Source organism: Martes martes (genome assembly GCF_963455335.1).
Source record: "Martes martes genome assembly, chromosome: 16".
Classification (NCBI taxonomy): domain Eukaryota; kingdom Metazoa; phylum Chordata; class Mammalia; order Carnivora; family Mustelidae; genus Martes; species Martes martes.
In genome coordinates, this window is record NC_137904.1 from 2,139,029 (window position 1) to 2,160,481 (window position 21,453).

The 21,453-nt window shown below is 65.8% G+C and overlaps 3 protein-coding genes across 8 annotated transcripts; 1 reads left to right on the top strand and 2 right to left on the bottom strand.

The window, feature by feature from the left end:
- Positions 1-1,641: 1,641 nt before the first annotated feature.
- Positions 1,642-7,058, top strand: EIF5A (eukaryotic translation initiation factor 5A; the record flags this gene model as incomplete). The annotated part of the gene is given in 7 exon segments (XM_080825692.1): positions 1,642-1,665; positions 1,671-1,709; positions 4,226-4,411; positions 5,660-5,764; positions 5,954-6,085; positions 6,168-6,241; positions 6,401-7,058. Coding segments are annotated over 6 exon segments (549 nt in total). The 3' UTR covers positions 6,231-6,241; positions 6,401-7,058.
- On the bottom strand, positions 7,037-10,011 carry GPS2 (G protein pathway suppressor 2). 5 transcript variants are annotated; one of them, XM_080825657.1, is made up of 11 exons: positions 9,869-10,011; positions 9,505-9,667; positions 9,047-9,156; positions 8,855-8,967; positions 8,640-8,719; positions 8,467-8,549; positions 8,110-8,263; positions 7,937-8,026; positions 7,759-7,838; positions 7,576-7,671; positions 7,037-7,431 (listed from the first exon to the last, which is right to left on the bottom strand). In XM_080825657.1, the coding sequence occupies exons 2-11, from the start codon at positions 9,596-9,598 to the stop codon at positions 7,348-7,350; spliced, it is 984 nt and encodes a 327-aa protein (XP_080681783.1). In that variant the 5' UTR covers positions 9,599-9,667; positions 9,869-10,011; the 3' UTR covers positions 7,037-7,347. The 5 variants fall into 5 exon arrangements, with proteins under 5 accessions (XP_080681783.1, XP_080681782.1, XP_080681784.1 ...); XM_080825656.1 differs by having other exon boundaries at positions 7,058-7,418; positions 9,869-9,945; XM_080825658.1 differs by having other exon boundaries at positions 7,058-7,431; positions 9,787-9,881.
- A 97-nt stretch (positions 10,012-10,108) lies between these two features.
- On the bottom strand, positions 10,109-21,107 carry NEURL4 (neuralized E3 ubiquitin protein ligase 4; the record flags this gene model as incomplete). Of its 2 annotated transcripts, none has more annotated exons than XM_080825628.1 (29): positions 10,109-10,761; positions 11,109-11,274; positions 11,351-11,463; positions 11,595-11,739; positions 11,891-11,998; positions 12,081-12,168; positions 12,248-12,427; positions 12,774-12,932; positions 13,443-13,607; positions 13,787-13,948; positions 14,035-14,133; positions 14,218-14,442; positions 14,528-14,673; positions 15,036-15,167; positions 15,261-15,430; positions 15,731-15,809; positions 15,916-15,992; positions 16,086-16,284; positions 16,375-16,537; positions 16,661-16,746; positions 17,060-17,241; positions 17,492-17,756; positions 17,869-17,941; positions 18,453-18,541; positions 18,625-18,736; positions 18,900-19,198; positions 19,349-19,414; positions 19,631-20,075; positions 20,820-21,107. In XM_080825628.1, the coding sequence occupies 29 exons, from the start codon at positions 21,105-21,107 to the stop codon at positions 10,557-10,559; spliced, it is 4,686 nt and encodes a 1,561-aa protein (XP_080681754.1). In that variant the 3' UTR covers positions 10,109-10,556. The 2 variants fall into 2 exon arrangements, with proteins under 2 accessions (XP_080681754.1, XP_080681753.1); XM_080825627.1 differs by having other exon boundaries at positions 15,255-15,430.
- Between the last annotated feature and the right edge of the window lie 346 nt (positions 21,108-21,453).

The window sequence follows — 21,453 nt, forward strand, 5'->3', positions numbered from 1 at the left end:
AGCAGAGAGCCGATGCGGGGCTCGATTCCAGGACCCTGGGATCATGACCTGAGCCGAAGGCAGAGGCTTTAACCCACTGAGCCACTCAGGTGCCCCTAAATCAGTGTTTTAACATCTGAAGAACGCAGCCATGTTGCAATCCACGTTGGAACATTTCATCACCCTAAAAGTCATCCTCTGCCCTTTTCCCCGTAGCCATCAGCAGCCACTCTCCTCTCCCCATTTCCCTCCAACCTCTCAACACTAGGCAACTGCTGATCTATGTTGTCTCCACGGATCTGCCTATTCTGGACTTTTCCTGTAAATGGAATTATATACTACGTGGTCTTTTGTGACTGACTTTCACTGAGCATAATGTTTCAACGTTTATCCTTTCTGTTGCTGAATAATATTTCATTGTGCGGATGCGCCCTATTTTATTTATAGTTTCCTCAGCTGGTGGACATTCGCGTAGCTTCTGCTGTTGGCCTACTATGTATAAAGCTGCATTGAAGATCCCTGAAGGATTTTTTTAAAAATTGAGGTGAAAAATCACATAATGTAAAACTGTTTACACCAACAATTCAGTGCCATTTAGTGCATTCACGACGTTCTGCAGCCATCTTTCTTGAATTCCCAAACATCTCATCACTCTAAAGTAAAACCCCATGTCCGTTAACCCCACTGGCCATTCCCCTCACCCATCCCAGCACCCGGCAGCACCCATCTACTGCTGCTTCGACGGATTCACCGATTCCGGACATTTCGTGTCCTCCAGATCGTGGGCTTTGGGACCTTTAGTGTCTGCTCTTTCCCTGAGCGAGCTGTTTCTGAAGGTCACTCCGCGGCAGGGAAGACGGCGGCCCTTTTCGTGGTTGAATAATATTCCGCGGCGGGCACAGACCGCGCCGGGTCCCCCCGCGACGGGTGCTCGGCGGCCGCGCACGGCGCCGCGGCCCGTGCTCGCCTGCGGAGGTCGGAGCCCCCGTCTGTGACTCGGGGCACGTGCCCAGGACGGGAATTGCTCGGTCGCCGGGACAAGGGCGGCTGGGGGCAGAGCGGATGTGGGTCTCCGCGATGCGCCCAGGCAACTGGGGGTCTCGGGTTCGAGGGAAGGGGAGGTGCTGCGGCCCGTGGCGAGGAGGGACCCGGGAGTGACGGCAGCTCGGCTTCTCCGCCGCGCCGCCAGAAGCCGGGAGCCGGGCGGGGGAGACTACAAAGTGCCAGACTACAAAGGGCAGCTTCCTCCCCTACGAGGAGGGCCGGGGGGTCCAGCCCCAGGGACAGGCTGCCTCCCGCTTCACGGTCCTCCGCCGCGACTCCGGGGAGGGCAGTGGAACTGAACGCGCCGCCTTCGGTTTTCTAAGGGCGCTCGCAGACGACGGTTTCGGAGACGGCAGGGAGCCCCTGGGGCAGGGGAGGGGAGAAAGGCCCGGGAGCCTCCCCGGGGCACAGGCTCACGCCGCCCCTCCGGCCGCCGCAGGAGGCCAGCCGGACCCCGCGCTCCCACAAGATGGTGGCCGCCACGCGGCCGCTCTAGCCCGCGGCTGGAACTCTATGGCCGAGCCGAGGCCGGCCGCGCAGGGTGGTGAAGCTGAGCTGGGCGGTAACCCGACCACACCAGCGCGCTAGGAAGTGTGTGCGGAAAGAGCCCTCCCGCGCATGTGCGGGAAGGGGGGATGGGCTTCGAGACGAGGGGCCCACCCCGCAGTGCAAGTTTTCTGAAACGTGTGAGTCGTTTAAGTCCAGTGAAAGCCGAGGTGGGGCGTTCCCCGGACGCATGCGTCCTCGCCGAGACCAGCGACACAGTGGCGTGGTCTTTTCAACGCCCGGCGTACAGACGACGTCTGAGGTGGAAGGGGCGGTCAGGATTCCCAAATACGCATGCGCTTTGAGGCCGAGGCGTTCCCTTCAGAGGGTGTGGAGCGCAGGGCTCCTCTTTGCGCAGGCGCAGGTCCTGTCCGGTAGGGCTAGTGGTCTATCACGGGAAGGGAAGAGGAGGTTGAAGGGCTTGAAAAACCGGGTGCGCCTGCGCACTGCCTACTTGTGGGAAGAGTTCTGGGTTGGTGAGGGGCGGGGTCACGCAAACGCGTCATTGGAAGGGTAGGTGGGAGGGAGGGTGGAGCTCGGGGAGGGTCTTTGCGCTTGCGCAGTGCGGGGGTGGAGGGCGGAGGGGATAGATAGCACGCTTGCGCGGCTGTCACAGGGCTGCTTGGTTGGTCAGTGGGGAGTCGGCGCCTGCGTACTAAGACCCGTGTGCAGCAGCGGCGGCGGCGGTAGAGGCGGCGGCGGCGGCGGCGGCAGCGGGCTCGGAGGCAGCGGTTGGGCTCGCGGCGAGCGGACGGGGTCGAGTCAGTGCGTTCGCGCGAGGTGAGAGCGGGCAGGCCGCGCGTGCGCGGAACCCTGGCTTGGGCCTGGGAGTGGAAATGGAACTGCGCGAGGGTCGGGGAGGGGGCAGAGGGGAGCGGCGGCGGCCGCCGCGGCACAGGGTTCGGTCCGCGAGCCGCGCTAGGTGCGGAGAGGCGCGGGCGCGCGCCCGCGCCCCGGTTGGCGCTCGGGGTGACGGTTGGGGCCGGCTGGGTGACGTTGGAGCGACGCAGGGCGGGGGACGGCGAGCCGCGAGGCCGCCACGCGGGAGAGGCCGCCGGGCGGCCACGCCGGGGCGAGGGCCGGGGGCCAGATCGGCCCGCCGGGTCAAGGGAACCTGGGCCGTTGAGAACCGGGCGCCGCGCGGCCACGTGAGGTGGGGGAGGGGGCTGTTCGGTGAGAGGGCATGTAGGGGGGGTTGGCGGCCGGCCGGGGGGGAGGGGAGGCGGCGTGGCTCCGGCCTGGCGTGGCCTTTGAGGAGGGGGTGCCGGCGGCACCGGAAGTGTCCCCTACCGGCGGCTGCCCTCGGGGTCGGAGGCCGCATGGCCGAATGTGGACGGGGGCCGCATGGCAGCGCGGGGACCCCTCCCCCCCAGATCCCCGCCACCGGAAGCCCCGGGAGGCCACATGGTGGGCGGGAGCCGGCAACCCCCCAGCGCGGGGAGAGGGAGTCCTCGTGAGCGCCCAAGGGAGCTTGGAATTTTGGGGAGGGGGGAAGCCCGAGGCCCGGATCCTGATCACCCCGGAGAGCCCGCTGCGGGCATATGTTAGCGCTCCCCCGCCCCATGGGCCCCCGGAGCTCTGCCCCCAACTCCGCTGTGAAGTGAGGCGGCCCGCAGGTGTAAGTAGTGCGGTCCCGTGCCGGGCGGCCGGAGAACCGGGGAGACCCCGGCGATTGGACGGCAGCCCAACTCCTGCGGGCCGAGCCGACAGCGCCGTCGGGTCCGGGGCGCAGAGCTCCGCGCCGCGCCCGGTGCGCTTCACCTTGTCACTGCCCGCGCCGCTGCGTCGGGCTGGGGAGCGCCGGCGCCGCCCGCCCGGCAGAACTTCCACTACTCACTAGCACCAGCCTTTTGCTTTCATTTTATTGTCATTCACCACTCCCCACTCCTCCGCTCCGCACGGAGCCCGCAGGCCCGGCCCGAAAGCCGACAGCGCCGGTGCATCCTGGGAAAAGTGGGAGGGCCCTCGCGGAGAGGCCGGGTTCCTGGGTTCCCTTTGGGAAACGAGATGGAGGTGTTTGGCAGGGGGAGAAGTTCGAAAACAACTCTGCTTCCCCCCCCTCCCCGGCTGTGTGTGCAAATGCGTGCTGGAGAGGCGGGAATCCCCCAAAGAGGCCTTGTGGTTTCCTGTGCCAGTGACTGGCCTGTGTGGGGATAGGGTGGGGGGTGTAACAGAGCCGGGTGGGGCCCTGTCCTCCGGTCTCCACCCTCCCCTCTCCCCCCCCCCACGATAGCCCCGCCCTTCTGCTGGCTCATGGCTGCTCACCTAATTATAGCCCTGGTTGTGTGTGGGGAAGAGGGGTGGTTGGTTTCAGTGGCAAGTAACACCTGAGTCTTCCCCCTCCCCGGAGTCAGCCTTGGCCCATCTCCGGGATGGCACATCCTGATTCCCTGCGGCCTGCCTTTCCCCAGCCACCCCTTTAGCGTTCATTTGGGCTGCGGGTCCAGCCTCCGTCCCCCACCACTCCCAGACACGCAGCAGGTCTTAGGTGCTTGTGGTTCCGGTCAGTATTTAATCTGGGCCTGGTGCCTCTCCTTTGGTGGTGGTGAAAGGAAAGGGCTGGGGGCGGGGCGTGAAGCCATGTGTCCAGAGAGGAGTGTGGTAGGGCTCTGTTGGCCTCCACCCTGACTGATTGGGGTTCTCTTTCTGACTCTAGTTGGAATCGAAGCCTCTTAAAATGGCAGATGATTTGGACTTCGAGACAGGAGATGCGGGGGCCTCAGCCACCTTTCCGATGCAGTGCTCAGCATTACGTAAGAACGGCTTCGTGGTGCTCAAAGGCCGACCATGTAAGATCGTGGAGATGTCTACCTCCAAGACGGGCAAGCATGGCCATGCCAAGGTTAGAACTTGATCTCTCCGCATCTTGCCTTCCCCGCACTTGCCCGTATCCGTGGGGCTCCCAGCAGCAAGCCGTCCTCGGTCCCAGCCCTCTCCGTTCCTCAGCGCTGGCTTACCGTCCTGTTCTTGTGCTCCGCACTCAGCCCTGGATACTTTCCGCCTGTACCTTTCTGAGGGCTTCGGCTCCTCCTTGGTGAGCCTTCCCTTCTTCCACTCTTCCGGGAGTCTCTGGCTTCTGGGTGCTCTGTTCAGCTGCTGCTCCTTCCTCCTGGCTTTCACTTTCTGCCTCTTTTCCCCTGAGTCTTTGTTCCCAGGGTTTCTCCAGGCCTAATGCTGGAGGCAGCCTTTCCTGGAGAGCACCAGGATACCTCCGAACCTCCAAGTCGCCTTGCTGTCCCACAGTCTGCACCAGCTTTGCCTTTGGCTCTCTGATGCCGAGTCTCTGCCTGCCCCCTCCCCTTGAGTCCCCTGAGCCGCCCCCTCACGTTCTTGGATCCTGACGTTCTGGCTAGTGCTTCCATGTCAGTTAAGAGTTTTCTACCTTGGAAGACCTTTTTTTTTTTTTTTTTTTTAATTTATTTATTTGACAGAGATTATAAGTAGGCAGAGAGCCCAGTTCGGGGCTCAATCCCAGGACCCTGAGATCATGACCTGAGCCGAAGGCAGAGGCTCAGCCCACTGCGCCTTCCCCTGGAAAACTTGACTTGGTCCATCCTTGTTGGGTTTCTTAGGGTTTTGTTCCCTAGTTGGTCTGACTTGCCTTGGCCTGGCGTTCATCCTGGGATTTCCTCGTTCATGTCTAGATCCTTGTCTGCGTTCTTTTCTGATTTTCTTACTCCCTGGGGCAGTTTGTAATCCCTGAATTCGTCTTTCTGTTCTCTTCCTTTCTCATTCCTTTTTGTCGTCTCCAGTTCTGTGCTTTTTATCTCGATGTCCAGATGCTCTTTCAAAGGTCTTACGTAGTCTTCCATTCCCGGGGCTCCTCGGACAGTGTCCTGTAGCTCAGGGTAACTGGTGGCCCCAAGCGTGCCCTGCGGTTTCCCTTGTCAGTCACCCCCAACCTGAATGGGGTCTGTGTGCTTCTGGTTCCTGCTGGACGCTTTATTTCTTGAGTAGATTTGCTTGGTTCTGCCTCGCCCAGTCTTGCCCCGACAGCCTAGTCTGACTTCCCGCCTATCAGGGCGCCGCGCCTTCCTCTTTCCGCCCTGGACCTGGCTGGGTTTCTGTTTCATGTGATGCGTACATGCAGGTCCACCTGGTTGGTATCGACATCTTTACTGGCAAGAAATACGAAGACATCTGTCCGTCCACTCATAATATGGATGTCCCCAACATCAAAAGGAATGACTTCCAGGTACACGGGTGGGTTCGTGGTTTCGGCGGGGGTGGGGGGGTTAACAGATTGACCAGAGGAGCTTGTGCTGGGGCGGGGGGGGCAGCGGGGAGTTGGCTGTCAGCAGTTTGCAGCCCCTGTTTGTACTCAGACCCTTTATCCTCTGCCTGTTGGGGCCAACTGTCAGCTTGCTCCCCTCTCTGCCCCCAGCTGATTGGCATCCAGGACGGGTATCTATCACTGCTCCAGGACAGCGGGGAGGTGCGAGAGGACCTTCGTCTGCCTGAGGGAGACCTCGGCAAGGAGATTGAGCAGAAGTACGACTGTGGAGAAGAGATCCTGGTACGGTGCCCCCCCCCGTCGTCTGCCCCGCTGCATTTTGCCTCTTTGAGCCCCTTTCTGACTCTGCCCTCTGCACCCACAGATCACGGTGCTGTCTGCCATGACAGAGGAGGCAGCTGTTGCAATCAAGGCCATGGCAAAATAACCGGCTCCCAGGTGAATGTGACGTACGCCCCCCCAGCCCACCTCTTGTCCCCACCGAAAACCACCTCTCTCGTCCCTCATCATTCCGGACTTCTTCCCGGCCCCCTGCAGGATCCTCACCCTTCCTGGGGGCGGTGTTCTCCTGCCTCACCTGGTCTCTCTCCTCCCCAGGGTGGCGGTGGTGGCAGCAGTGATCCTCAAGCCTGCAGAGGCCCCCTCCCCCAGCCTGGCCCAGCTCTGGCCTGGCCCTTGGCTGGACTCCTCCTACACAAATTTATTTGACGTTTTATTTTGGTTTCCCCCACACCCCTCTCAATCTGTCGGGGAGCCCCTGCCCTTCATCCTGCTCCCTCGGCCAGGAGTGAGTGATCCTTGGCCTTGGTGAAGCTGCCCTCCTCTTCTCCCCTCGCACTACAGCCCTGGTCAGGGAGAGGGGGCGGGTGCTGCTTGTGGTTTAATGGGATTTTTGTTTTGTTTTGGTTTTTTTTCGTTTTTGTTTTTAATTCAATCTGGAATCAGAAAGCTGTGGATTCTGGCAAATGATCCTTGTGCCCTCCCTGAACTCAGTCCTGCTCTGGTCCCTTGTTTCCCCGTTGCCCTTTACCCCAAGCACCACCCCACAGATGGGGGACCAGCCCCCTCCCCTGCCTATGTCTCTCCCCAAATCCCGTTAGCTGGGGAGGGAAGAGGAGGAAAGGGGAGGGGACCTGCCCCCTCCTCAGGCATCTGGGAGGGCCCTGCCCCCATGGGCTTCACCCTTTCCTGTGGGCTCTCTCCCCGACACATTTGTTAAAATCAAACCTGAATAAAACTACAAGTTTAATATGAAGGCCCCAACTCGGTTGCTTCTTTGAATCAAATGGGTGTTTGCTGATCAGAACATAAAAGTTAGAAACCACAGGCACTGGACACTGAACTTGGCGGCTGAGTTCATTACCCACCCACTGTCTCCCTGTGACCTGCCTGCCACCCCTCCCCGTCCGTACAGTGCTGGCCTGGGCAGGGAGGCAACACAGACAGCAGCGGGGGGTGGTGAGGTGGATTTTATTGGACTGGGACACACCAGGGACCCTCACCCGTAGCGGGGGCTGGGGGTCAGCGGGAAGACAGTCGGAAGATCACTTGTGGTAGAATCGCGGGTTCTGGCCGTGCTGGATGAAGGGGAGCCGAGGGCCAGGCTGGCTGGTAGCTGCAAAGCCCGACTGGTGGTGGGGGAAGGGGGGCTCTGTCGGTGTGCGCCCCCCCCTCCCCAGGGAGAGGGAAAAGGAGGGGTGGGGGCCGCCCCTCCTACCCAGTCCTTTCCCTGGAAGCGCAGAGCTTCGCTCGAGTGGGATTCCCGTCCTTACCTTTCCTGCTGGTTGCATCTGCACAGGGAGCTGGGGAGAGGCAAGGAGTCCTGGGGCTGGATGCAGAGCTTGGGGATGCATGGGGCGCAGGGAGGACTGCGGAGAACAGAGTCAGGACCTGAGGCAGCCGGGGGCGCCCCTCGGCAGAGCGCTGCCCCTGACCTCCCAAGACGCCATACTCACAGAGTCTGAGAAACCGGTCTGCTGGTTGGCGTGTTCCATCTGCTTCTGTAAGGACAGGGCACCGCCAGGCTGGAGAAAGCCTAGGAGGGGAAGGGGGCGTGTGCGGCCTGAGTAGAGCGTGGGAAAGGGCAGCGGGGTAGATGCTGGGAGCCAGGGCCGGGGCGAGGGGCGGCCTCACCTGTCTGGGTGGGCTGGAAGTGGCCGTGCACCGCGTAGGGCTGGGGCTGGGGCTGAGACAGGTACTGCACTGCCGGGAACGCCGAAGGCGCTGAGGGAGGCAGGGGCACAGGCGGTCGGGCCTCCGTCCCGCAGCTGGGGGAGCCGGCTCCTCCCTCTCTTCCCACTACTCACCTCTGAGCTGCTGGCTGGGGCTGTAGGCCGGCTGTGTGGGACCGTAGTGCGGTGGGGCCTGAGCGGTCCCGTAGGCACCACCAGGGCTGCCCTGGAACTGACCGTGCTCTGGGGTCCCCGCGAAAGCCGCTGCTGAGCCCACGTAGTGCCGGGTCTACGGAGGGAGGAGGAGCGCTGGCTGCTGCGGGAAACTGCCCCAGAGCAGCGCCCCGAGCGCCCTGCGTGTGCCCCACGTCCGCTATGTGGTAAAACGCCACACAACGCTCACGACTGGGACGCGAGTAGCACGAAGGCGCCTGGGTCTGCGTGCAAGTAGCCAGGAAACCAGTGCGCGCCACACCCGGTCCTCCTCCTTACTGTCAGCACTTGGGGTCCGAACATCTGTTTGGCCCTGTCGGCCGCCATGAGGGTGCCCGGGCGGCTGTGTCCTCCAGGGCTCCCTAGACAGGGAGAGGGGCTTCGTGAGGCTGAAGTGGGCGGCTGCAACCCCCAGGAGGGCACGTTCTAACTCAGGGGTCTTCATTCCTCACCCTGCATGCTCAGGAGGTGTGTGCCTGTGTGAACCGTCAGGCTCTGCGGGTACGCGGCTGACGTCAGAGTGGTCAGGTCGCTGCGGTGAAAGGCGGGCAGGTCAAAATCAAGGACGAGGACGAGTGCCCCCTCTTCTGCCATTAGACACGGATCTGGTGTTACCCGATCCTAGTTACACTCTGCTCTGATTTTATTTTTAGCTCTCCAGTCCCACCTCTGCTCCTTTCGCCTCCGTTTCTCTTCCTCGTGTAAAACTTTCTTGAGCTGCAGGAAGAGCTGGTGCTTCTCTTCCTGTAGGGCCAACAGCTTCTCCTGCAACTTCAGGATCTGCGGAGGGAGGGGAGATGGGCTGGAGACAGGAGAACCAAAGGAGGAAAGAGCTGGGAGAGATCGAGGGGCCGCTTACTTGTTCCTTGGTCTCCTCTAGTGACATTCGTTCCTCCATCTCCTTTTTCTTCCTCCTCTCCTGCTCCTCCTTCATCTTCTGTTCCATCATCTTGTCCACTTCTTCCTCCTCTGGAGAAGAGGCACAACGGGACGACGGCAGGGTGGTTAGAGTACCGGAATGTCAGAGACCGAGCTCCTGCAAACTCGGTTGTCACAGTGCCCCCTATGCCCCCTCGGCAATGGCTCCTTCCGTCGGGAGGGGACGGGGAGGGAGGCTTTGTTCGGTGCTCTCCAAGGTGCTTCCCGACCCAAGGGTTCTGGACCTCAGACCCGGCCTCCAGCTCCCACCACCGGAGGGGCCGTCCCGTCCCATCTCTCCGCGCGGCCGTGGCGCGCTGCTCCGCCCGTGGTGGGGGCCGGCCCCGGCGGAGCGCTGCCGCCCTGGGCCGTGTGTCCTCCCGCTCGGGCCCGGCTCACCCTGCCGCTTGCGTTCCCGCTCCATCATGATGTGCCGGTGCAACGCCCGGGCCATGGCGTTGGAAAGCTTGGGGCGCTCCAGGAGCGCCGGCATGGTGCTGCCGGGGGCGCTCGGGCCGTGGGCGCCCGGCTCTGTCACGGACTGCCAGACCTCGGACCGGGCCTGCCGGGACGCGGGCGCTCAGGAGGGTCGCGCCGGGCGGGCCGAGGCGGAAGCCCGCCGCCGCCGCCGCCCCGGGGGATCACGCGCCCGGCGCCCGCTCCCCCTCTCCCCCGGCCGACCTCGGGTGTCCCGCGTGCGCCAGCGGGCAGGGGTCTCCGGCCTCAGCGCTACCCGCCCCCCGCCCCGCCGGCCCCTCCCTACCCGCCTTCGCTGCGCTTTCCCCGGGGCTCCTGCGCGCTTCGGCTTGCGTCACTTCCGGCCGCCGCGCCGACTCCTTCCGGAGCAGGGGGCGGCTGGCGGCCTCGGGACTCGGGCGCAGGGAAGGGCGGAAGCGGCCGCGACGGGTGCCGGGGGCGGCCAAACCCCGTCGGCGCGTCCGGCGCCCCCGGAGGGGCGGACCCGGGGCTCGGCGGGGGGCGGCGCGAGAGAGAGGCCGAGGCTCGCGCTCCGGGACGGCGTTTATTGGCTCCTTGGAACCCCGCGTCCGTAACAACTGTACAGAGGCCCACCTTCCCCGCGCCCGCCCTCCCTTCTCCGCCCGGCGGCCCGGGAAGCGGCGGCGGCTCCGAGGAGGGGCGCGGGGTCCGGGGCGGTGTGGGGGGAGGGGCTCCTCGGGATTCACAGTAACAGGAACGAAAACGGAAATAAATTAAGTGACACGGGGGAGGGAGTCCAGGGAGTCGCGTTCTCCAAGTCAGTGCATGAGGGGCGCTGCCGGCCCCCAGCCCCGCGGGGGGCGCGCGCCCTGCACGCGGAGACGCGCTCCCCTTCCAGCGCGCGGCGGGCGGGCTCCGGGCGCGTCCACCGGGGCGGGGTGCGGAGTCGGGCCGGCGGCACTCGGAGTCCGCGGGCCGGGGCCCCACTGTGCTTGTCGTCGAGAGGCCGGCCCTCACTCCACCCGCACCAGCAGGGCATACAGGAGCGTGGCCCCCTTCTCCTTGGTCACCCACTCGAGTTCGGCGGGGCTGAAGTGCGGGTCGGGAGGTTCTCGGAGGGCGGCCGAAGGGGGTCCGGGGGTGTAGGAGCCGGGGCGCACACACACCTGGAACGCCACCTGGGCCTGGTGCGTCCGCTGGGACTTGGGGTCCCGGAATCTGTCGGGCAAGGAGCAGAAAGCCGGCTGTGAGGAACTCGGGCTTCCTCCTGCCCCTGCGACCCGCACGGTGGCTCCGTGCCTCGGGGTCACGCCCACCTGCCACGGGTGGCCGGGCTCTGGCCACCGTCTCCCCACCCGCCGGCCCGCTGGGCCCTCTTCTCCAGGCCTCTGCTCAAAGCTTCTTCCCAAGGAGGCCCTGACCGTGCTCCAACCGCTCGGGGGGGGCCCACTGCGTTGCACTGTTTTATTCCCGTAGCGCTAGTCACCTTCAAAGCTAACCGTTCTAGAGTGTCCCAGTGGGAAGGCGGAGGGCAAGCCGTGGAGACCCCGCCCCCCTGTACTCACTGCACTTTGGATGCCAGGGTCTCGGCCCCAGCATACTGGAGGGAGGGGGAGAGCAGCACTGGAGGGGGCTGCTCCTCCCGCGGGGGCGCGCAGTTCTCCCCAGGCTCCTCAAACCCTACCCCAGGCTCGCCTTTCAAGGGCCGGCAGCTCAGGATGGAGGCGGTGCCTGTGGGGGAGCCGGGTCAGGAACACGCTTGGGGACCCGGACCGCGCCCGCCCTGCCTCTGCTGGTCCCGGGGTACCTGCTCCCAGCTCCCCTCGGTCCAGCACCCTCCGGACTGCTGCCACGTTGCTCCCGTGATACGCCATGTGCCACTTCTTGGTCAGCGTCCCAGCTTCCAGGCGCGGGTTCACCCTAGGACGGACCCAGGGGACAGTGGACACAGGCAGCTGGCCCACGGACACCATCCTCTGTCCCACGGGAGCCTCCCTCGTCACCAGGGAAACAGGCGCTAAGGGAGACACGCAACCCTGGCCCGCGAGTACCTGAGGTTGAACCTGCACCAGCCGAAGGGCAGAGCGTACTCCCGGGGGGGCTCCCCACGGCGCCTGTGGGCCTCGTCCCCTCGAAGCTTCCGGCAAGACTCACAGTAGCACAAGCTCCGCTTCGGAGGAGGGATGAAATAATCCTCTGCGGGAAAGCGAGAGGCAGTCGCTGTGGCTCCCACCCCGGGTCTCCAGCACACAGCATCCCCTCCTCTCCCGCTGGTCCCGCGGGCTCCCGGCACGGCCCCGCACCGGCAGCAGGGAGTGCAGCGGGTTCTGGGGGGCCGAGGACTCACCGGGGAGCAACAGCAGTTCTTGGAAGCGGGAGCAGAGGGCGTGGTACTCGCAGCTCTTCAGAGGGCCCGTGGCGGGCAGAGGGCCCCAGCACACGCTCTCCTTGATGCCTGAGAGGGCGGAAAGGGGCAGGGTTGCGGGGGCAGCGGGGGCCGCGGGGCCGCGAGCCTGGGGATCTGGGGGCTGCCTCACCGTCCACCATGTCCGCCTTCTCCATGTCCCCCTGGGTGCCAGCACTCTTTCCACTGGTAGCTCCCAGCTCGGGACTCACGATTGTCACCTGCAGGGGAGGCGGGATGAGGGAGACCCACCCCCCGCGCGCCCCGGCGCTGCCTCCACCCCGCCGGCAGCCTGCTCACCTGCTCGCACTGCCCATAGAGGTCCACAAGCGCGTGGCAGGGCTGGGGCACATCTGGCACAGCCACGCCCTGGTCCATCCCATTCACGTGCAAGTGCAGCCCTCCAGAGCCATCGAGCCGCAGGCCCAGGATGGTGCCTTCGGGACACGTGTCCAGATTGGGCCCGAACTTCTCACAGATCTGGGGGGGAGAGACCTACTGTCTTCCCAGAGCTCAGACCACAGGCAGCGGCCACCGCTGGGCGCCGCTCCACTTAGGGCTGCCCATGCCTGGGCCTTGCCTCCAGGCCCGCCCCCTGCCCAGACTCTACCCGCCAACCGCCGGCCCCCCACAGCCACACTCCGAATGGCAAGGATGTAGGCGCCCTGACAAGCCTGAGTCTAGATGATGACATGCTCTTGCTTACCCACTAGAGGGTCTCCCCACACAGCGCCCCTGATAGCTGTAAACCCCCCCCCCACCAGGGCTGGGTGCCCCTCTGCTCCCTCTGGGCCCGCCCCAGCCCCTCCCGCCACCCCCCAGCCACCTTGAGACCGTTGTGAAAGATGCCGCGGCCCCGCAGCAGCCAGGCCGCCCGCTTGAGGCCACAGGCTGATGCGGGGAAGTTGAGCCTCTCCGGCGGGCATGTGATGACGCCCAGGACCAGCGAAGATGTCCACTGTCGGTTTAGGGAGTCTATCCGCACCTGGAGGACAAGGCGACTACTACTCCCCAGTCACGGCCCCCTGAGAAGAGGCCACCCAGTGGTGCCGGGCTCCCCGCCCCGGGCAGGGAGGGGTGCTGCCCCTTCTGAGGCCGGAGGGACTGCGAACTGCAGATTCACTGGTTTCCTTCCCTGTGTCAGCTTTGGTGCTGTCGCCCGGGCAAGGGTGCCTGTCCCCAGAGGCTGCCTTCAGCGGGCTAACTAAATCTTTTCGTCGGTAGCAGAAAAGCCCCCTCCTCGGGCAAGCCCTCCCGGCATGCACATGCAGGGCTGCGCATCTTTCTCGGGACTCCCCGAGTCCCTCACTTCTGCTCCCCTCACCGGTCACAGGGAGGGGCGCTTCCTGAGAATCGATCTACAGATCCTACCGCAGGGTACGGACCAAAGGCCCGGAAGCTCCTCCGGGGGGCTTGCCTCCACTCTGTCCTCAAATGGGGGGGGGGTTTCTCCAGGAGGGCTGGTCCCCAGGGACCCTGAGCAAGAGGAGCCCACCTGGACCAGCAGCTGGGGCACCAGGGGCTGGCCGATGACGACGACGCCCTGGTTGTAGCTCGCCACCCGCGTAGCCGTGCGGTTCCCGTTGGACAAGAGGATGTTCTTCCCGTGGTTTTCCAGGAACTCGAGGGCCATGGGCATAACGGCCACTTCATTCTGGCCCTGGTGCGGAGGAGAGACGGCGCTGCCGGGGCCGCCCGTGCCAGGCCCAAGCCAACCCGCCCCCCCCCAGGCATTTACACAGGGCTTGCGTCTATGCCTCTGCCCACCGGGGCGGAATCAGAGAACCCCAGGGCACCCTGGTGTCCCCCGGCCCCGTGTGCCCCGCCGCGGTCTCTCACCCGCAGGCCGTGCTCCTCCCCGTCGTCGTCCTCCTCGCCCTCGCTGCCAGTGTCTGAACTGGGAGAAGGCGGCTGGGTGCCCTCTGGCTCCTCCAGCCTCGTGGAGCTCACGACGGACACGCTCCGTACCGGCCCGTAGAGATCCAGCACGGCCCACACGTTCTGGGGGCACGCACACGACACGGGAGTCAAGCCCCGTGGGGGACCTCAAGCCCGCTCTGCAAGCCCAAGGAACAGCTCGGACCGACCTTGGCGATGCCAGTGGCCGCGGGCCCCATGTCCTCTCCGTCCACCAGGATGTGCATCGTGTCGTCGGCGCCCCGACGGATGCCCACGCGGCTCCCCACCTGGGACCCAGAGCGGATGAGCCCAGGGGCTCGGCCCACAGCCCCCCGACACCCCCGCCCCCACCCGGGAGCCGGCTGCCTCACCCCCAGCCTCTCGAGGTTCCGGCCATAGTTCATCCTCTGGAGCTGCCCGTCGCGCCTCACTTCACAGCTGGACACCATCCAGGTGGTCTTTGTCCGCAGCTCAGGCAGAGAGGGAGGCAGCCCCGGGCCGCCGGCCGCGCCGGGCCCCGTCTCCCCGGGCGCGAGTGTGGTCAGCCCCAGGCGGAGGGAGCCCGCCCACTTCTCGTCCAGCTCCTCCACCTTCACCTGACGGACAGAGAGCACGGGGCTGCCGCGGGCGCGGGGACGGGCGGCAGCAGCCCGGCCCCGCGGCAGCGAGCCCGCCGCCCACCTCGAAGACCTCCTCCGTCTTGAGCTCCTTGGTGCTGAAGACGAGGCCGTGAGCGTAGCCGGCCGCGCGCACCGCCCTCGTGCCGTCCTCCTCCAGGGTGACGTTCTTGCCGCAAGAACTGTGGAAGCGGTGAGCCACGCCGGCCGCTGCGGAGAGACGGGAGCCCCGGAAGGGGCAGCATGGGGGCCACAGGCTCCGGAAAGCACCGGGCACAGAGCTTTCGGGTGAAACGGCAAGTTGCCCTAAAGGCCCCCTTGGCCGTCGCTTCTTGGACGCCTCTCCCTGCACGGAGACCCGTTCCCAAAGCAGACGGGCCCCACTGCTGGGCGGGGGGCGGTGCCCAGTCCACGCTCCAGCCAGAACCCCCTCCCCTCCCCCCTTCCTGGGGGCGTCCCACCCTGGCTCCCTCCCTGCCCTTGTTCCCTGCCCGGTGGGCAGCTGCCGGCCGCCCCCCCCACCCCCGCCGAGGAAGCAGAGCCCGCCCGCCTGTCCTCCCCGCCAGCTGAACCTGGGGAGTGCAGGGGGAAGGACTTCTCGGTGGCGGTGTTGCTGGTCGCCAGGCTGTTGTCCATGGGGCCGGTGGCGTTGGTGATGGACACCTGGACACACTGGCCATAGAGATCCACCACCGCGTACACGTCTGGGTGGAGGAGGAAGGGGTCAGGGGCCAGACGGCCCGGGCGGGGCCGGCAGGAGGCTGGCAGGCCGAGCGCCACCGAGCAGTCACCTTTACCCGGGGGCAAGCCTGAGCAGGCGGCGCCCTGGTCCTGGCCATTGATGAAGTAGTGCAGGTCGCCCTTGGCCGTGCGCATCATGCCGATGCGCGCGCCCGTGCCCAGCGCGTCCAAGTCGCAGCCGTAGTTGTTGCGCATGGTGTTCCCGTCCTGCATGATGGCCGTGCCGCTGCGGGGCGACACGCACGGGCCGCTGAGCGCCCCACTCCGGGCCTCGGACTGGGATCTCAGCCTGGGGTTGGATACCCGGTCCTGCGTCCCAGCCCTCTGAGATCCCCCCCAGAAAAGGGCCGGCGGGGCCGCCGGAGTGCGCGTGCGGAGGCGGGAGGGCCGGCCAGCGGCAAAGGGCAGGGGCAGCCACCCCCACGGGCGTCCTCATCCGCGGCCACCACAGGCCCCACGCCTGGCCCCCCGCGTCCTCACCGGCACCACCCAGCCTGCCCAGCCGCCCCTGAGCAGGGAGCCGAACCTCAGCATCCAGGTGTCATAGTCGATGTCCGTCATGGTGTTGGGGAACTCGAGGTCCTCCGGCCGAATAGCAGTCACTCCTAGGAGGAGGCCGGCAGGGGTCAGAGCCAAGCCCCCCGCAACAGGCCGCCCGCAGCACTCCGGCACACACGCGTGCGCACACACACACACGCACGCGCCCCTCACCAGCCTCAATGGAGCCTGACCAGCGGTCCACCATCTTCTGAATGACAATCTCAAACAGCTCTCCATCCCGCAGGGCCCTGCCGGGGACACGGTGGCCATCAGTTGGGCCCCGCGCGGGTGGCCGAGGCCAGGCAGCGGGAGGCGGGGGCCGAACCAGCGCCCACGCTGACCGGTTGGAGATGACGATGGCGTCGTTGAACTCGCTGCGGCAGTTGTGGCGAAGCGCCGTGCGGCCCCCGTTGGTGATGACGGCGTTGCTGCCGTGCAGCTGGTGGAAACGCAGGTCGGAGCCGCCGGCGCCCGACGACGGGGAGCTGGGGGACACCTGGCTGTTCCCTTCGGGGAGCGGCTCAGGCACGGGGGGCACCTCTGGGAGAGGGGATGGGGCGCGTGAGGCTGCAGCGGTCTCCGAGGCCCCCCGAGGCCACCCCCCACCCTGGCCCCGGCCCCGGCCCTCACCCACGTCGTCCACAATGGTGGCCTGGGCCGCCTGGCCGTACAGGTCCACCACAGCGTAGACGCCCGGGGGCACGTTCCAGGCCGCGGGGCCCTGAGTCATCCCGTTGACAAAGAAGTGCAGAGTCCCGTCCTCCCGCCGCACCACGCCCACCGTGTCCCCTGCCTTGGAAGAAGGGGGGCTGGAGTGAGGAGTCAGGCAGAGTTCCCGGGGGGGGCTGGTCCGACGGCAGCCCCGCCTGCCCCACTCCCCGCGTGCCGCACCCCGGCGGTGCCCCCACTCTCCCACCTTGAGGCGGTCCAGGTTGTGCCCGTATTCGTCTAAGATGGTCGTCCCGTTGTGCATCACCCCGTTCCCGGTCATCATCCACGTCCCTAGGGGGACAGACAGTGGCAGAGGACATGAGCGGGGACCAGGGCTCTGTTCCACTGCACGCTCCCCATGCCCCTCCCCAAGGCTGCTGGCCCAGCCTGCCCTGTGTGACGGTCAGCTCTCTTCCCAGGGCCGGGCAAGAAAACTGCACGTCCCCGCACCCCACAGGCCCAGTCCACATGGCGGCGCTCAGCCCCTGAAGCAGTCGTCACCAGCGGGATCAGGAACGCCCCAGCTGGGGACCCAGTGTCAGGGGTCTGGGGACAGCTCCCTCCCTGGGACCCTCTCCTGGCCCTGCCCTGACTGGGAGCTCACCGGAGCGCAGGTTGGTCATGGTGGAGGGCAGCTGGAGGTAGGCGGGGTTGTGGGTGGTGACCCCAATCTCGATGGAGCCGGCCCACTTGTCCACCATCTTGTCGATGCGCACCTGGAACACCTCTCCGTCCCGCAGGGCCCGACTGCTCAGCACCACGCCGTGGTTGAAGTCATCAGTGGCACTGAGAACGGCGAACGGGGACTCAGGTGTGAACCCACGCTCCGAGCATGCCCAAGCTTAGCCCAGCGATGCCCGCCTGACGCCCACTGTTCCAAGTCAACCAGAGAAACTGCGCTCTCCGCGAGGCTCCCCGCTCACCCATCCGGAGCTCCCCAGGTCAGAATCCCTCCGCCTCCTGCTTCTCCACCCCCCCGCCCCCCAACCCCATCAGAGCCCCTTCTGCAGGCTTCTCCCCACCCCATGGGCCATACTGGGGCCTCAGGGCAGTGCGTCCCTCGTGGGTAATAGCTGCCTTCTGCCCGCAGTTGGGGTGGAAAAGCAGGCGCTCGGGCTCAGCCTGGGCGGTGGGGGCGGCACGGCGGAGGGCCCCCTCCGGAGACAGTGCCCGCAGGATGGCATTGTTCCGGCGCAGGCGGTCGCTGTGGTTGTTATTATGGACGATGGTCACCTTCACGGCCATCCCGTACAAGTCCACCACACCGTACACCACTGGGGGCGTCAGTGGGGTAGCCACGCCTGGGTGGGAGGAATGTGGGGGGACCAGCATCAAAGAGAGGCAGAACGAGGAGGTCCGGAGCCCCCACCCCCGAAAGCCTGGGCCGGTGGCCCACTCTGGGCGTCCCCTCACCCTGGTCGATGCCGTTAATGAAGAAGTGTAGGGCAGAGTTGGACTTCCTCGTGAGGCCAATGTGGTCACCTTCCTAGCCAGAGCAGAAAAACAAAGGTCTCGAATCCACTCCCCCTTCAGGCTCCAGGCTTGTCTTCCCGCCCAGGCCGCAGGGGAACGGCTGCAGAGATGCCGGAGTCCCGAGCCCCCAGAACGCTCCCAGCTCCCAGCTCCCGGTGGGAAGCCACCTTATAAATAAACGTCACCTCGCCCACCTCTCCAAGCAGTTTACAAAACGCTAACCAGCTCAGCTAAGACATTAGAAGAAAGAAGGAAAAAAAAAAATACCCCCTACCGGCGACAACCCTCGAGCTTCTCGCCTCGGGTCACTGCCCCACAGTCACACGGTGAAAGAGAGTGACCCCCCGACTCCCCAGATCTGCAAGCCTAACCGTCGGACAACCCCACCTTCTCAAAAAGAAACTTCGGGCGAGAGGGCGGAAGCCTTGGTCTAGGCTGCAGCAGAGACCGTGGGGCCGGGCAGGGAAGCGGGGGACGGGGTGGCCCCAGAGAGGGGCCCCCACGCTGCACCCTGCCCCCCTTACCTGCAGCTCGTCCAGACTGAACTCACAGTACTCCCGGCGAGTGCCCTTGCCGTTGGTCAGGATCCCGCAGCCGCTCATCATGATGGTGCCTAGAGGAAGGGGGGACAGCCCAGCTAGAGCCCCGGCGGCCCTCACCCGAGGAAGGGGCCACCGCCCTGCCGGGGGCTGGTACCTGACTGCAGGTTGGTCATGGTGGCTGGGTACTCCAGGTTGTTGGGGTTGTGGGTGGTGACACCGATCTCAATGGAGCCCGACCACTTGTCTACGAGCTTGTCGATGCGGATCTTGCGGGGAGTGACAGCAGGAAGGGGGAGACGCGGCGGGTAAATGCCGAGAAGGGACCTTCGGCTGTTCTCTGCCCCCCCACCCCCTGCCACTGTCAAGGATCGAGCCCGTCTTTGGGTCCCGGAGGAGGGGGTGCCAGCCAGCGCCCGGGAGCTCGCACACCTCGAACATCTCGTTGTCCCTCAGGGGACGGTTGGTCATGACCACCCCGTTGTTGAACTCATCCAGGGGCCGGCGGCGCTCGGCGGTCTTATTGTTGTTGCTTAGCTTGATGAGCGTCCCGCACTTCTCGTGAAAGAGCAGGGCATCGTTGGAAGTGAGGACGGGTGAGGTGGCGGCACCGCCAGACCCCAGTCCTTCCCCTGCCGGCGGGGAGCTCAGGTTCACATTTAGGAGCCCCCCGTTGTAGGCAGACAGGATGGCGTTGCCCACCACCTCGGAGAGCTCCATGCTGGCAAAGTCTGCGGCAGTGGGATGGGGGGGGAAGCTGGAATGAGGCGCCACCTCCTCAGGCTCACCACTCTCCCCCTGGCCTGCTCCGGAGACCCCTCCCCTCGCCTCGTCCACCTCACTTCCCGCTCCCCTTCCCGAAGCTTCCCAGAAGCCCTCACCATTATGCGACTCAAGGCTGTTAGGAAACGTCTCCGGCCGGGCCTGCGCTGGGGACACCATGAAGGCTGGGGACCAGGTGGGATGGGAGGGGAATAAGGGTTCAGCCCCTGCTGCAGGAGCCCCCCCTCCTCTCTAGCCCCTGCTTTCCCCTTCAACAGACTTGGGCCGGGGTGGGGTCTGAGTGACCCTGCTCACACCCAGCCTCGTTTGTCACTGTGTCTCTCCCGTTCCTTCAGCCACTCCCCCTGCCCCACCCCTCCACCACTGCCCTGGGTTCTCACCTTCATCCCCAGAGGTCCCCTGTTCGGTCAAGGCAGAATCTTCGGGGGGCGCGGAGGGCTCGAGGGGAGGTGTGGGGATGGGAGTAGGGGGGCTGAAACCCGGCTCAGGGGGCAGCACGGTGATCTGGGTGCACTTGCCATAAAGGTCCACGACGGCCCAGACGCGAGCGGGAAGGCCCGTGGCAGCCACCCCGCAATCCCGCCCGTTCACCCAGAGCCGCAGCTCCCCTGCAGCTGTGCGCTCCACGCCCACACGGTCCCCTTCCCCAAGCTGGTCCAGGTCCTGCCCATACTCCTCCAGCACAGAACGTCCGTCCCTCAACACCGAGCAGCCTGACACCACCCATGAGCCCCCCTTCAGCCCCGTGGCGCTGCTCGGGAAGTCCAGCACGCTGGGGTCCAGTGCCGTCACCCCGATCTCGATGGAGCCACTCCAGGAGTTGACCTGTGATAAGGGTGGTGGACAGAGGCTCAGGATGGGCCCCTGTGGGTCTCCCACCACTAGGAACCCACATGTGCCAGACCACCATGTCCCCCTCTTCCCACATCTCCCTGCAACTCACTGGCTTTTCTCTCTGGAGACCCGAAGCAGTGGTCTCCGTGGCTCCTCAGCCACCGGGTTCCCAGCTCTCCATGCCCACACTCCCTGCTCTGGGGTCCCACTCCCCTCCCCGCGCCGAGTCTCTCCTAGGGTCGGCTGCACTCACAGCCCACCTCTTCCGCGATCCCACCTCGGAGCACCTGGCCTCTTCACCAAAACACACACAGCGCACACCTCCCTCTCCCCGTGTCTGTCTTCACCCATCTTTCCGCGGGAGCGTATCCGCCAGTGGTTGGTCCTTCCCTGCTTCTCCCCTCCCTTCCCATCACATCCCTGACATCCCTCCATCCTCCACCTCCAGGGACGATCCCGGGAGATCTGGTCCCTAACCGTTCCTGGGGACGAAGCCCGGCGTCCCTGCCCTGCCCCTGGGTCTTGAGGAAACGCCAGCTGTCCTCGTCCCTCTCCCCGCCAGAGCGAACGTTTCTGCTCCATGCTCCCCTCCCGCCCGGTGCCCGGTGCCCCGCAGGTCGGTGCCCTCTCGGCAGCCGGCGATGCGAGCCAGCCTGGCTGTCCGGCCCCGTGTCTCCCGCTCGCCCCCTCCCACCAGCCTCCACACATCTCGGTTCCGCCGGCCCCGCTCCGCACCTTGCGGTCGATGCGGACGGTGAAGACGCGGCCATCGCGCAAGGGCTCCCGGCTCAACACCAGCCCGTGGTTAAACTCCTGGCCCGGCTGCTGCCGCCGCGCGGTACGCCCACAGGCCGACAGGCTCACCAGGCGCCCAGTGCGCGGGTGCAGCTCCCCGCCGCTGCCCAGACCCCCGCCGGACCCCGGCCCTGCGCCGCTCCCGCCGGGGCCCCCACCCCCACCCCCACCCGGCCCCGGCCCGGGGCCTCCCCCAGAGCCCCCACTCCCACCCGACCCCGCCGCCATTGCCGCTGACACCGGGGCCGCGCGACAGCCGCGCTTGGCGGCACCGTGGCAACCGCGGTGCACAGACACCCGGAGGGAACAGGACTCGGGGCTGGGGCCGGGTATGCTTTACGGCACTGCCGGGCGACGGCGCATCCCGGGCTGGGGAATTAATGACCACCACGGTGGGAACGGAAGGACGACGGGGTCGGGCGGGCTTGCTTTACGGCACGGCGAGGTGACGGAGTGGGTCCGACAGCCGTGCAGACAGGGGGCAGGGAGCTTTTGCGACAGCGGTAGAAACGACGGCCGCAGGCGTCTTTACGACGCAGGGGGTGCTGGCTCCCCCCCCCTTCAGCTTTGCGAC

Bases quoted from the DNA above. Each gene is read 5' to 3' on its own strand.
- GPS2 (XM_080825656.1), bottom strand. From the start codon at position 9,598: ATGCCGGCGCTCCTGGAGCGCCCCAAGCTTTCCAACGCCATGGCCCGG. The intron at 7,839-7,936 runs GTGAGGCCGCCC...TTCCCCTCCTAG, and splicing joins CTTCCAGCCCACCCAGACAG to GCTTTCTCCAGCCTGGCGGT. The intron at 7,672-7,758 runs GTGAGTATGGCG...TGTTCTCCGCAG, and splicing joins AGACCGGTTTCTCAGACTCT to TCCTCCCTGCGCCCCATGCA.